The sequence below is a fragment of the Alligator sinensis genome, unplaced genomic scaffold, assembly GCF_000455745.1.
Source record: "Alligator sinensis unplaced genomic scaffold, ASM45574v1 scaffold322_1, whole genome shotgun sequence".
NCBI classification, from domain to species: Eukaryota; Metazoa; Chordata; order Crocodylia; family Alligatoridae; genus Alligator; species Alligator sinensis.
This window is the reverse complement of record NW_005842154.1, coordinates 1,432,785-1,448,249: the sequence shown is the minus strand read 5'-3', so window position 1 is coordinate 1,448,249 and position 15,465 is coordinate 1,432,785. Positions and strand designations below refer to the sequence as shown.

At 43.9% G+C, this 15,465-nt stretch overlaps 1 protein-coding gene across 2 annotated transcripts in view; it reads left to right on the top strand.

Annotated features, from left to right (window-relative positions):
- The window catches only part of DNAJC11 (DnaJ heat shock protein family (Hsp40) member C11), a 55,283-nt gene that overhangs the window by 22,231 nt on the left and 17,587 nt on the right, over positions 1-15,465 (top strand). For both annotated transcript variants that reach the window (XR_003094510.1, XM_025206417.1), the window contains exons 4-5: positions 13,063-13,191; positions 14,219-14,341. Coding sequence is in view for 1 of the 2 variants with exons in the window: in XM_025206417.1 (XP_025062202.1) it covers positions 13,063-13,191; positions 14,219-14,341 (252 nt within the window). In the remaining variant the exon portion in view is untranslated. The remainder of the gene's footprint in view (positions 1-13,062; positions 13,192-14,218; positions 14,342-15,465) is intronic.

The window sequence follows — 15,465 nt, the reverse complement described above, 5'->3', positions numbered from 1 at the left end:
GTCAAGGGGGTCACAGTGCAGCAGGGCATTTGTGAGCACACGTGCAGCAGTGGAGATTGCAAGTTGGGGGTGGGGGGTTGGGAGCAGTGTCCATGGGGTGTATGGCCCAAGGGGGATGTAACTTACCCTTGTACCGTGCACAGGGTGTGCAGCCGACAGGGTGTTTGGCCCCCGTCCACTTGGAAGCTGGACTGCCCTGGCTTAGACAAAAGAAGTGTTGGTGTAAGTTTTACAAGAAAATCATAACATAGCGTAAATACTTGAGATCCAGATTAAGGTCCCTTACAGATGTGGCAGCCTTTAACTGAACATGTGCATGACAAGAGGTGTTCTTGTGGAATTGTGAATCATGAACCCGGCTCCCACCTGCACTGGCAAATAGCGAGCTGGGGGCTCGGTACTCCCATGGCTGGAAGCATCAGCCAAGTAATTGGTGCTCCCAGCCATAGGAACATATTTGGAGCCCGTTGCTTTGCTGTGCTCCTGTGGCTGGGAGCAGCAGTCAGCAGATTGATGCTTCCAGATTTGAGAGCTCATCAGAGCTTTGAAGGACTCTTGTTGCACTGCTGAGGCTAGAAGTGGCCATACATTCAGTTTAAGGTGTGGCTTGTTCCCATCACACAGTTATTGTGCATATTTTGTGTAATAACTTTGTTGCTTGTTCCCTGTTTTAGTTCCACACCATTAGTTGCTTGAACATGTGGCTGGGTTACTACCCAAGACATGATTAATCTGCTAATCATGTCTTAAGTATAACATCTGTCATGGCCCTTAGAACAATGAGAAATGTTATCAGGCTGCCAGTCATAAGAAAATGACAGAATACTGCATGTATATGTTGAAAATACCAATGTAGAAAATTTTTCTGAAATCTCACACTACTAACTCAGGACAGGTAGAGCAGAAAAGAGATGCTCCTGAAAAAGATCCTTCCAAGAGGTTGTATCTATCTAGATTTTTTGTAATATGCTGTTCCTCAGGGATACTTCCACTGATGTTAGCGGTAGAGATGCACCAATACATTGGTCCAGTATCGGATTGACACCGATATAAAGAAAATTGGCTGCATTAGACATAGGCCTGATGTGGCTGATTAACGTGGCCAATAAATGGCCTGTGCAAGTGCACAGCCACAGCACAGCACGTAGGTGGTGAGGAGCGCAGCCTAGCAGCTTGAAGAGCTGTGTCCAGCTGGTAAGCCTTGTGGTGGAAGGGGAGTGGGGAGGGAAGCGGGTGGGGAGCCCAGGCCCAGGCGGTGGTGAGGGAGAGGGGCTTGATCTAAGGCCCTGGCAGTGAGGGAGGGAGAGGGGCTGGGGCAGGCACTGCCCAGCCAGGGCAGCTCCTGCCACTGCATGCACCCCAGAAGGGCACGGGGAGAGGAAGGGCATGCACCCCTGGATCTGCATGGGGTGGGGTGGGGTGGGCTGCAGCCGGAGCTGGGCCAGGCTGTGTTTGGGGTGGGCGGCAGCAGCGCTGGGAGGGGGTTGGGGTGCTACAGTGAATTTTGGGGTAGCTCCCTCCTAGCATTGCCACTGACCGCTCCGAATGCAGCCCAACCCAACCCCTACCAGGAATAGCCTGGCATTGCCCCAGCCCACAGTGGCATCCTCCCCTCGCAGATCCAGGGGCCCCGGGTGCCCTGCTGGGGTGCACGCATCAACAGAAGCCGCCCCCCTCCCAGCACCCCCTGAATGAGTCACAGCTCTGTCCCGCAACCTATCCTGCCCTGGCTGAGCAGCGCCTGCCCGAACCCTGGCCCCAGCCCCATTGCCTCCCTCACTGCCGGGGCCTTGATCTGCCCTCTCCACACAGCCCTGCCCTCCCCACTCCCCTTCCACCACAACAGCTGCACCAGCTGTCCATGCTGTATTGGAAATCAGCTCAGTATCGACCAATATGCCTCCTTAAAAATCGGCAATTGCTATCAGCCCCAAAAATCTCTATCAGTGCATCCCTAGTTGGCAGTGGCATGATTACTGGCATTGCAGCAATAGTCTTGCCTACTCTGCTCCAAGGCTAATCTGCAGTAGTAGTATTTCTAGTAATGCTACCTCCCTACCAGTGTAAGGACACCGGGAACAAGTAATGAAAAAAGAGGAGGGGAGGGGATTTATAACCAGGATATAGCAAATTATGAGATTCAAATTGGTTGGATGCAAATGGTAAAGGAATTTTGCCCCCGCTTGATTGCTTGAGCTGTATGGTGAAAAGATGTGTCTATTTATTAGATTTATATGCCACACTTTTTTGCAATTTCTTGTTTTTATCAGACCAACTCTGGTATCATTTTGGAACCAAGAGTTCTAGATATTTGCATTTCTTTTTCTCAGACCAACACGGCTACCATATATATCCCTGACACTCCCCACAATAAATTCAAGGCAGCTTATGAGATCCCTCTTTTGTTTGTTTTTGTTTCAATAATTAATCTATATTTCCTGTCACTGTTAGACAACTGGATTGATTTGTTCCATTGTCATTTCATGTATTGATTATTTTAATTCCCTTTTTCAGTTAGTATCCTTAAGTTTTGATCTGTAGCCTTCAAAATATTACAGAACAAGCCCTGGTTCAAGCCAAACCCTCTGATTCTTATTACTCCATTTGTTAGTATTAAGTTTAGGGTTGTTGCTTCATGCTTGATTTTTTTGTCTCTAAGGGCCATCTTCAGTTTTGTCTCCTTGACCTTGTCTCACAATGCCTGCTACCCTCACTATTTGATTGTTTCTTGATTTCCACCCCACCCTCGCTTCTACTGCTAGCTGATGCACAAACTTTTTCTCCTGCTCACTATATTCATAGTAGTACTGGCTGCCTTCCCAGTTCAGTCTTTGTGATTCCCATGAACAGATTATATTTTACAGGAAAATTCATCATGTCAAGAGCAATCACTTCTTTACTGTTGTGAGGCATATTCTATGGAAAATTAACTAAAAGGGCACCACATGTTTTTTTTTAAAAAGCAGAGATTATAAAAAGTCTTTCATAGTGCAGCAAAACTTGAAAAATAGGCACATAGCATTTACACAAAAAGCAATTTTCTTTGCAATAATTAGCAATGCCAACAAAAGAAATGGAGAAAATTATAGGTAGATATTTGTGCCAGGTATTCTCCTAAACTGAATTTTTTTCTTTTGTGTAACTATGAAGTGCAGTCACTCTTTTTTTGTGTATTAGCCATCTATTACCACAAGGAAGATTGTGATGTTATAAGTACGCTGTTTGAAATCTAAGGAAGGTACTATAAAGTTTGGTCACTAAAATGGTACAGTGACTCCAATGCAAAGGTGACTAAATTTCTTCATATGATGAGCTTCTTGGGACAGAGTTCATCATATCTCTTCTGTTCAGGAAAGCACTGGCCTAGCACGGTGCAAGTCCCAGCAAAAATTAATAGTTGTAAAAATCTTAGGGAAGAGAAAATAAGGAAAGATTTTTGTAGATGAACTCCAGAGGAAGACTTTGAACTACTGCCCTTACATATTAGAGACCAGTAACTTTAACACAAAGATATGTATGACCAGCGTTCCCTTTTTCGTGTATGAACAGATACAGCATCAGCCCCTTGTATGTCCACTTTTGTGGCTGTGACATTTACAAAATATTCCATTCCTGGTTGCAGGGCATGTGCCCTGTAATTCTGTCCTTCATTTACAAAAACAAACAGACATGTGTGGGGGGGTTGTGGAGGCGGTTGTGTATATGTTGGGGGGCTGTGGGGGGGGGGTATGTGGCATTTGTGGGATGAGGGAGGGAGGGTGGGGGGCCCCCCCCGGCACTTCCCCCACAGCGCAGCAGCAGGTGGGGGTGCTCGTGCTTGGTGCAGCTCCGGCCAGTGCTGCACATCAAGGCAAGGGGTGCATTCTCCACAGGGCAGTCTCTATTGCTGCACACCCTGTGCTCACATGGCATGGGAGGGAAGCTCTGCATGCTGGAATTGGCTGCCTTCTATACCTTGCAGGGGAAGGCTCCTGGGGCTTCCCTACTGTGCTGTGCAGCCTCGGCGGGAAGGCAAGCTAGCTTCAGTGCATGGGGCTTTCCTCCTGTGCCATGCAAGTGCAGAGGCTGCACATGCATCATAGGGAGCACTGGCGATAGAGACAGCCAAGTGGAGGCTGCACCCCTAACCAGGATGGGTAGCACTGGCTGGAGCTGCACCTCACTAGGCACCAGCACCTGTGTCAGGCATGAGTGCCCTGAGCGCCCCCACCTGCTGCTGCTACTACCACTGCCTACTGGGGCTGTGCACCATGGGGACAGTGTGGGGGGTCCCCATGCCGCCTCCCTCACACCCACACACTGCCCACCTCATCCACGCTGCCACTGGCCCCCTGGCCACTAACTCTGCCACCAGTCCCAGCCCCATGCTTCTGCCCAGCTGCAGCACCTCCCCAGCCCCTGCTTCTTCCCTACCTGCTGCCTGGAGTGACCTGGAGGCAGGGGAAGCCAAGCAGGTTCCCCAGCAGCAGCAGCAGCCCTGCCCAGGAGCTGCATGCTGGCTGGGTCTGTCCGCCCACGAGGGTGGGATGCTCAATAGGGTATGTTGGGGGCATATGTACACGTGGGCAGTCACTCCCACCCTCATGGGCAGAAGGTTTGGGCGGGGCACAACTTGTTGGTGAGTGCTGTGCGCCGGGTGAAAGTGCTTGACGGGTCAGATTTGGCCTGTGGGCTGTTTTTTTGCCCACCCTTGCCCTACTGCCTGTCTGCAGATGTAGATGAATGCCAGTTGCTCTCTCATTAGATGTTAAAATTCTCTGCGTCTCGCAACATTTTTTTTAACATAGGTTTTTGCTTTTAATGCAAAATATTGCAGCATGCTGAAAATTTAGAAATTATGGGGCACCTTAAAAGGAATTGTGTCATATCAAATTAAATAATGTGGGATTGAGTTGTGCTTCTGTTTGCTTTCCTAGATAATTCACTACAGATTTCAAATTCTAGGTGTACTGGAGAACCACAGGATGCAGAGGTACTGCTACCAAATTAAGGTCAATTTTACTTTAGTGGCAGAGCCCTGAGAATAGCTGGGAGTCCCAGGTATGATCTGGGTGAGATCTGAGGTTGGGAGGGATCACTGACTTTGACATGAGTGTTTTAAGCCCCTTCTTGCCTGCCTTGCGTTTTTGTGCTGTAAGGGCATTAAGTGGATGGGAGACTTCATCCTCAGTGATTGGTGAGAGGGGATGTCAGAGCACTGCCTTCAGTCAGTCTTCAAGGCCACTGTCAGCTAGAAGCCAGCTGCATGCTCCTTTTACCCTGCATATAAGAGTAAACATTCCAGCACCAGGCATCAAAAACCCATTCAGCTGATTCGGAAGATCTGAGTAATTTAAATTAAACCTGCTGTTTTTGTTCTGCTATATAAACTTGGAAATCAATATATTTAAATAAATTATGCCCTCACTGGGAGGAAGAGGTAAAACCTCCATCTGGTGTTGTGACTTTGGGGATGTTTAGCTGTGCCACACAGGCTTTCTTTGTGAACGAGGCAGGCGGTGGCAGTTGGGGCAATTCTCTGGATTTCTACTCGTACAGGGTTGAATATAATTAAAGCTGGTCCTGCAGCTTTGCCAAAATGAGAGTTCTGAGGTGCAAGGCCCCCTGCCCGAACTGTCTGGAGGAGAGGCTGCACTTGCTGGAACATCTTGCTAAGCAGTGACAAAGATTTAGTTTTTAGACATCTATTCTTAAATCTGGGGACCTGTTGAAGGTGGCATGAGTAGGATGGAACTTTTCAGTAGAAGAATGTTCTGTACATCACACTGGGGTGTCCCATTATAAATCCCATTGTTTGTGGTTATAATTTTGCTATAAATGTTAATTACTGTTAGAATTACACTGTTTGAGGTTAGGAGACATTTTATATCTTTAATTTGTTTCATAGGGTTCATTCTTGCAACCTCTCTGTTACAGTGCTTGCAGACACTCCTTGTGGTAATTGATTACATCCTGACTGCTGAAGAGAGATCCTTTAGTTGCTCAAACACTGTGATACCAAGAAAAGAGCAGGTCAGGAGATAGTTATAAAACACTGGTGACTTTCACTAAAGCTATTTGTGCTAAACTGATAGCCGGTTTCTCAAAAGCTGTGTCCTGAGTTGTCAGGTATGGTGAAGAACTGTGTGTTGGCACCAACAGAAAGACTTATAATATTTGGTTTTACTCCCAACCAGTCAGCCTGCTATATTTGAGGGAGCAGAGGGAGCTATGAGATGCTCCATCATGTGAGATCTGTCTTTTGGTGGTAAGGAAAGAGATTTCAGGGTGCTTTATAACTGACTTCAAAGGAAAGCTCTAATAACCAAGCAGTCTCTGGTGCTCTTAAGATTCAAAAGCACCTTCATTCATTAAGAAGAATTTCAGGTGATGGGGAAATGGCGCAGTTTGTTCTGTTGTGAAGTAGCATGAACCTCCTTCCTTCCTCCTGTGCTGTTGCACTTTACATCATATTGCTGCAGGTGCAATTGACACTTCAGGAGCATTTGCATAGGTCATCCTTGTTGTTCATGCACAGCTCCCACATTTTGGGGTTTTGCTTTCTCCTCTCCTCTAGTCTCTGAGCAATTGGCTGAAAGGAAATTTATGGCAGCAGCAACCTCCTTCCATATTATCCAGTGGCATGGGGGTGCTGTTCTGTGGGAATATTTTTAACAGCACCATCTGCTGCTTTTCCTGTGCCTGTATTGGAGCCAGTTTCCTTGCCAGGATCTATAGACTGTTCGTGGGTGACTTTACCTGTTTGACAGCAGGGAAGATTTCTTCATAGAATCCACTATGCTGGGTCATCATTCAGTGAAATACATCTTTGTGGAAGGCAGAGAAATTGGGGGGAGGGGATGAGGGGGAATTGATGGGCAACTCCCCAGTTCAGAAAATCCAGTAAAAAATTTATATGGAGGGCTTCTTTCTTCATCTAATCTTCCAACTATTATAATGCATGCAACTGAGTGTGGTTTTAAACTTCAAATACAACTCTTTGATTAAGGCAGGTTTTTAAATGCTCCAGTAGGTGGAGAAAAGGAAATCCCAAATAAAAATACATCTTTACAAAAAAGTCCAAGTGCTGCAGTTCAGCTTTTTTACTGTTACCTTCCATAAATGGTTATTGCTGTGTTGTGAGAGTCGTAGACCACTAGAATACTCATAGTTAAATAACATTTATGTAGTAGAAGAGAAGGGGGAGGAGGCGGGAAATAAAGTAGAATCTATAAAGTCCTAAATATCAATCGGATGACTCATGGAGATGTGTGGATTTTGATGGTTTCTTCAGAAAGGTCAGGCAGATGATCCTGTTTTAGAGAATGTTACATTTTAAAGTTTAGAAACAACTGTATTTTCCAGGTATATCCTAAATTTGGAGGAAAAAAGGTAAGAGCAAATATCTGTTCTGACAGCTTTCTCTGACAGGACCTTCAGTATGCTCCTGGGTTTAGGTCACACTAGAAGGCAGTGCCTTTGGTGTCCCTTGGGCTAAGCACACTACAGCAATGTCTCTGCCCTTGACCTTTCTGACAAACTACCAGAGCAGCCATGTCCTGCCTGTTACTTCTTCACACAAATGAAACCAGTAGTACAGCTGCCCTAAGCTGACACCTGTGCTGACACCATGGCCTCCCCAGTAGCTCCAGTATACCACACCCCCCTGGCTTGGCGACTGGTGCCTTCTGGGTCTGGGGTGGCACATGGAGTCCCCTCGCAGCCAATCGCCAAGCCGGGGGTGGGGCGCAGCGCACTCCCAGGTGGACCGGAAGTACTTCCAGTCCACTTCCAGGTACACTGTCCAATTTAAGGTTTTTTATTTATGTTTTTTCTGTTGATAGTGGTATGTTCTGTTCCTATTTGCACTCTAAATCCAGCGCTATCACTACCTCATTACCAGGGATCTGGGGTTTCCATTCACCATGAAAAAATGCAGTAAAACACAGACTTTCTCAGAAAAATGGGGGGGAAATGGGAGAAAAATTGGGGAAATGACGGGTTTCCCCTTGCAGGTTGACAGAATTCCAGCCTGCAAGGGGCTGGGGGAAACGGGAGGAGGATGATAAAGGCAGGGGGCGCCACATGCATATGTGCGTGCACATATGCATGTGACAGCCAGGCAGCATGGAGAGCAGCTCCCTGCAGTTTCCCACAGGTAAGTCTGGTGGGGGTAGAATTGAGGCCATCACAGTGAGGGAGGGAGTTGGACAGGGCTGAGGCTGGGGTGCTGCCCAGGTCCCTGGCCCCATAACCCTGGCAGCGGGGGGGTGGGGGACTGTGGGTTGTGAGTGTGTATTTATATACTTATGTATGTGTGTATATGTATGTATATAGCGGCATTTCATTTTAATCACAGATTTTGGGTTTTTTAAATCAGAGAATTTTGCTGGGCTTTTTTTCCCTTTCCTTTTTTTTTTAAAAGAGAATTTGTGATTTTTAAACAGAAAACCAGGATCCCCGCTCATTACTTCAGTTTGGTAACTTCCTCTTTTTAAGTGTATTTAGTAGAAGGTGAAAGCAGGTTACAAAGCACTCTTTTGAGTTTGGAAACTGAGTGGCATTCCTATAGCTTCCTATTTTTCAGCTATAACCAGTACACTTGAAAAAACCATGCGTCACTTATTTCCTTGAAACAGATGAAGAGCAGCAGAAAAGCATCAAAGCAGTTCTCTCGATTGTTAAAATAAATGCTCTTGTACATTCAAAATTGCTTAATCAGTCATGCTGTGGAGTGTGTTTATTTTAATTTCATCAAGCGTGATTGGCGGTCAGGACCAAAATCTCTGCTTGTCTTCCTTTTGGCTTTTCTATTCAATCACTTTTCAGAGTCTTGGAGCAACGGCAGAGTGCTGCAGTGCTTCCCAAGTCACTGGCTTTTTGGCATTGTTTCACAGTTTGGCATTATTTCAAGAAAGAGCACAAGGGATAACTGAAACTTGAGAAACAGTTGTAGACTTTGGAAAGCTGATATGCTCAGTGGTGTGTTCCTAAACAGTGCATTCTTGTCCCAAATAAATGTTGGGAACAAATAGTTTTGCTTCCTTGAGCAGAAAGTCAAACTAGTTTTAATGTTGCTGTTTTAATATCCTCAGAAAGATATCATCAGCTTGAAATCTAGTCAGCTTCAAAAAGTGATTTAGTTTGGATGCTACATTAGCTCCAGGGCAACCCTAACTTTTTTAAAGCACATTTTTATATTTTAAAATATTTATTTCCATTTTTTCCTGCTTGGAAAGTCTGTGTAAGCAATAGAAAGTGATGATGAATCTGCTTAGAACTAGGCTAATTTCAGATTTGCCTAAATACCTCATTTTGCTCACAGTTAATATTAGCAATTTTTTTCTGTTTATCAGTTCTAATGAAGATTTAATTGTCAGCAAGTAAAAGGTGCAGCTACAGAAAACAATCTTAATAAATTTGTATTTTCATGTCTAAACTAGACAGATTGAAATGCGTTATCCCAGTAATCAGATGTTTTCCCCTCGTTTCTCTTTAGAAATGTTTGATTTTTTTTTTTTCAATTAGTTTGCATGATGTTTTGGGTTTGTTTTAACACTGTACTCTTGGGATGGGGGGAACGTTTAGAAGAAAGCTTGCTGAATCTTGTAATACAAACTTGTTTTAGATGAGGAACGAAGCATGCTTCTCTGAGGCCCTTAATATATACCCTGCAGCTGTTTGAACACTTCAAGTAGGGATCATTTACTAAAACAAGGTGAACACAGGAAAAAGTTCCATGAGTGTTCACTTCAATTTAAAGATGAATTTATTTCCTCCATGTTTACACTCTCTTGGAGTGTTTTTTGCATAGAACCAGCTCTTGAATTTGGTTTGTGCAAAACTGATCTGTGAAAGATGATTTTACTTTTATGCATCCAGCTGTTCCTCTCGAACACTCTCCCACATGGGGGAACATTGTTGACTCAGCAGCAAGAGAAAGCTCCCCAAACCCTTTGCCAGAGGTACAGGCAACCCCCGCTTAATGCTGTTTCGCTTAGCACTATTTCTCTATAGCGCTCATTTCACTTTGATACCTGGTTTCACTTAGCGCTCATGGGTTTTGCTATAACGCTCATGGGTATCGGGCAGGAAGCATTGGTGGCACACAGCCTCGTCGCCATTTTGATTCATTAAAAACTTTCATGCTCTGCGCTCTTTCGTGCTTGTGCCACTGTCTTGCTTCGTTTTTTGTGTTGCACCATGAGTCAGAAACGTCTAGCTGACTCTTAGTGTGCAAGTGCTGAGATAAAAAAAGCGAAAAAGCGTAATGCTGGAGCTTAAATTGGATGTCCTGAAGTGAATTGAAGCAGGGGAACGCCAGAATGAGGTCTGTAGAGTGTTGAATTTGACTGGGTCAACTGTTAGGACCATGTTGAAGAATAAAGACAAAATAAAAGAATGTGGTAGAATTGTAACTCCTTTGAATGCTTTGAAACTCAGTAGGAATATGGCTCCAATTATGTTAGAAATGGAGAGGCTGTTAAGTGTGTGGACTGAGGATACAACTCGACATCATGTGCCCTTGAGTATGCTGCTTATTCGGAAGAAGGCTAAGAGTCTGTATGATGATTTACAGAAAAATTTGCCTGAGGGGTCTGCTTCTGAGCCTTTTTATGCAAGTAAGGAGTGGTTCGAAAGATTTAAGAGGCTCAGCAACTTACATAATGTTTCTATTCAGGGGCAGGCTGCTGGTGCTGACACCCAGGCAGCTTCCAGCTATAGAAATAAGTTTGTGGAAATTATTGAGGAGGGGGCTTATATGTCTCAACAAGTCTTCAGCGCTGATGAGACAGGCCTCTTCTGCAAGAGGATGCCTTCTAGGACCTACGTTTCCACAAAGAAGTCGATTCCAGGTTTCAAGGTGTCCCAGGATTGTCTTACTTTATTGCTTGGTGGTAATGCTGCAGAGGGTTTTAAATTGAAACCATTCCTTGTATATCACTCAGAAAACCCCAGGGCCCTCAAGGGGTGTCTTAAAAGCAGTCTGCCAGGCATTTGGAAGTCTAATAAGAAGACCTGGGTGACAATGTCAGTCTTTCAGAGTTGGTTCAGGGATTATTTTTGTCCTGCAGTTGAGAAATATTGTGCTGAGAACAATCTGTCCCACAAGGCACTTCTCATTTTAGACAATGCACCAGGGCATCCTACCACACTTGATGACCTCAGTGATAATGCAAAAGTTGTTTTTCTGTCCGCAAATACCACCTACATCATACAGCCAATGGACCAGGGTGTCATTGCTGCCTTTAAGGCTTATTACATAAGGAAAACATTTGCCCAAGCAGTCAGGGCTACAGGAGCGGGGGCTCCAACCCTAAAAGAATTTTGGAAGGGCTAGAATATCCACAAGGCAATAGATAACATTTCAAGTGCCTGGGATGAAGTTGCCTCCAAAACAATGAATGGTGTCTGGCGAAAGCTTTGGGCAGACTGTGTCCAGGCTTCCCAAGAGGTTGAGAAACCAGTGGTGATAATTCAGGACAATATCATTGAGCTTGGAAGGAAAATTGGATTTAATGAACTTGAACATGAGGTCATTCAGGAGTTGATCAATTCCAACAGGGAGGAATTGAGCAATGAGGACCTCATTCAAATAGAGCAGCAGAGAAGCCATGAAAAAGAGGAAGATGCTAAGGAAGATGTTCAGCCAGCAAGGGCTTTAACCAGCAAAGTCATGGCTGAAGCTTTCAAACATCTTGAAGCTTTTTTTTCTTACTTTGAGAATGACCCTGACATGCAGGGCCAGTTCTGCAGTTTCAAGAGAAATTAACGATGAAGTCAATTGTTACAGGCTGGTTTATGATGAAAAGAAGAAGACTTAAGTACAGCTATCAGTGGATTCCTTCTTCAGGAAGTGCACAATTCTGGCTTCAACCCCTGCAGCCAGCCCTCAAAAAAAATCCTCAGCCAAGCATTTCAAAATCCCCTGAAACTGACATTAACCCTGACCACTCTGATTCTGAGTGCTGAAGGAAGCCGAAAGAGCAGAAAGTGAAAGTGCATCTGTGCATACAGTTCAGAACTTTATTTTGTAATTTTATACATTAATTCAAAGTGTTAAAGTATTTACATACATTTGGATGTTTGAATTCATTGATTTTATAGTACTAGCGGGGGATTTCAGCTATTTTATAGTATGAGCAGGGAGCTTCGGGAATGAATTATCTCTATTTACATTCATTCCTATGGGAAAATTGGTTTCACTTAATGTTATTTCACTTAGCACTTGGTTTTTCCGGAACCAATTAAGAGCGCTAAGCGAGGGTTGCCTGTAATTATGAGCCAAACAAGGATCTGATTTTACCCCTTTCATACCTGGGGCCATTCTCACAATTACTTTGAATGAACATGACAGCAGCTAGCCAGGCAACTTAACTGTAGCCTCTAATATCCCTTGGAATAGTGCCTCAGGCAAGACCATAGAGTCAAATGGTTAATGCTTCCTAAGTGGTGTATTCCTCAAACCCTTTTACTGATTACAAGAGGAGGTTCATGAAATCAAGACACAGAAGTAAGATATAACCTATTTGATGTATCTCAAGTAGTTAATACAGCTCAAAATGAGACCATTTCAGTGGAGGAGGAGGATTAGAGGATTTCTGACTTGGCTTGGTTGGAAGAGATTAATCGCTGAGATAAATTGGTTTAGTTTTAAAAAATTGACAGGACAATGGTCAGCCTTGCCAGGGAAATAAAATCTCTTTTGTCTGAAATATTCTATTTCCTTCTGTTACAGTTAAGGGTTGCATAAATGTTTTATCTCAGCTCTTACAAATGATTTCCAGAATTGAAAAGGTTTGTCCTTTGTCCCATTTGCTTTGTGAATTTCACAGTACTTCATACAGATACTTTTTCCCTTCAATTTCCTTATATATTCATTCAGTTTCCTGTTTTATATGTGAGTATCTTTTCTGTAACAAAAGAAGAAAGGCAAAACTAAAAATGAAAGTGTCATCATAAAGCAATAAAAACATTTTGCTTTAAACCGTAGAATGTACACAGAGGCTCTGTATCCTCTTGGCCTTGATATATTTGACACTTGTTAATGCTGGATACTTGTTTCACTTGTCTTTTCCCCAGGGAACAATTAGTGTTGGAGTAGATGCCACTGACCTGTTTGATCGTTATGATGAAGAATATGAAGATGTGCCAGGGAGCAGCTTTCCCCAGATTGAAATTAACAAAATGCACATATCCCAGTCCATTGAGGTAAAGTGAAGTAAATACCACTCCGAGAATAAAGAGGGATCTGAGTTAATGAGGCACAACAGCACAGAGGAACAGAAGATGAAGCACTGCTCAAGGGGTTTCTCATCTTTATTTATGAAAAGATGTAACTACTAATGTTAGGAAGGGTAGAGATTTGCTCATAGCTGGGCTGCGTGTTGATAGTTTCATAGATTTTTGAGAGGAAAAAATGCCAAGAGTTTTGGCTTTGGTTTGTTACTATGAAATCTGCTACCATTACCAGATATCCCTAGCCAGGATAGACTGAATACATTTAAGAGCAGTATTTAGGATGTAAGCACAAATTCCAGGAACAAACACAAGACTTCATATTTGACAGTGTATTCTAGTGGGAACTTTTCACCTAGTTTCCAAGAATGAAGGTTTGGAGAGGGATATTTTTTTCCAAATATCTTGTAGTTTGACTACTTTTGCCACCTTATCTGAAATGACATAGGTGGTCTGTGAAGACCTAGGAGCTCCTACCAACAGGTTGAACTTTAATGGCCTGAGAGGTTGTGACCTCTGTTTTCCTTCTGATCTGGAAAAGTACATGTATTGCAGGACCCTGGCTTAGTACTGTCCACAGGGATGTCTGCCCCATACTGAGTTGTTGTACCACAGATGGGTACTCCCTGAAGGTCTCCTAGTGAAATATTAATGCACGTGATACTACTTAATTTGTGAGATCTGACAAAATTAAAGACCACACGGTAGGGTTGTAAACATATTGTTCTGTGCCATAAGAGCATGTCACTTGTATATATGTGGTACTCCAGCTTTGTAATGCTTGATTATAGAAATTTTGATAATGTGCAGGCATATATGGTCCAAACCCCTAGGCCCAGGAAGTGAGAAAGATAGATATAATTATCATGCCCGTATTTGCTTGCTTACAAATCCAGCTACTGTCTGCAGTTTTGATTATGTCCTTGCAATGTGTTCATTAAGTTTCTGTAAATCAAGTGGCTTATATCATATTAATAAATTGTTTTTTTTTCTTTTTCAGGCACCGTTGACCGCCACTGATACTGCAGTACTCTCTGGTAACCTCTCCACACAGAATGGGAATGGAGGTGGATCAATTAATTTTGCTCTTAGACGGGTGACTTCAGCCAAGGGGTGGGGAGAGGTAAGAGCAGAGACGACCAGAGCAGGGTGCAGGGCCTGGGGCAAAGTAATTGAAGGGCTGCAGGCCTGGATGACAAACCTGGCGTAAGTAGATGGGCTCCTCTGTTCTGTTTTCTTGTGGTAAAATGCTTTAAACAAGAGCTAAAGGACTGACTCTTTGGGCATTTTTACACGTGCTGTGGGACAGCACCGGGCACTTTAATTAGCGAGCTGTGCTAATTAAAAGTGCCCATGTGTCACATGTATCAGTCTCCACAGGCATCCCTGCGCTGAAAAAATGGCAGTGGGGCACTTTGAACTAAAGCTCATCAGACGTGTTTTATTTCCAAGTGCCCCGCCACCATTTTTTCAGTGTGGAGACGCACTGGGACGCTGGTGCACATAATGTGGAAGGCCCCTAGAGTGCATCAATTTCTGTGCTCCAGCAGACTTGATTAATTGAGTCTGTTCCAACTTGCTGCGATTTCCAGCGTATGGAAGCAGGCGACGTGCACATGTATAGGAGCCCTTCGCTCCTTTTGTTTAATGTCTTCTCTTTTTTTTTTCTTTGGCTATCATGTTTTTGCTCTTTGAGAGAGGGTTTTTTTGTGGACTAATAAAACCACATTAGATGATCACCCATAGTGCCTGAAGCCTTTCTAACTTAATTTTTCTCAGGTGCCTTGTTGGCAGATCAGCCTCACAAAGATTAAAATAAATGCAGTGTATGAGCTTCTCTGAGCCCTCCTGCAGTTTCTGCTGAGGTTTGTGATCTGCATCCTGGGACATTGACCCAGGATTTTTTTTCAGGATTCAGCTTTCTTGCTCACAAATGTAGTAGTAGGGAAAACCAATTTGACTCATAGTCAAATGCAGTATAAACAGCTGCAGGGCCCCAAAGTGTTGGTTACAATGTCTCAATCTGCAAGAACACAAATCAGGTATTAAGATGGCTGCATTCTTGCTGCTATGTCTTGGATGTAGCCACTAAATCATCTTTACCAGGGTTCAATTCTTTAAGTCCAATAACTTGTTTAAACATGCCCAGAAAAGATGCTGTCTCTTTTGGAAAAAGAGGCATTTGAGGAGTTTTTTGTTTGTTTGGTCTTCCAGTTTCTCTGTATAGCCTATCTGTGTAAAATCCAA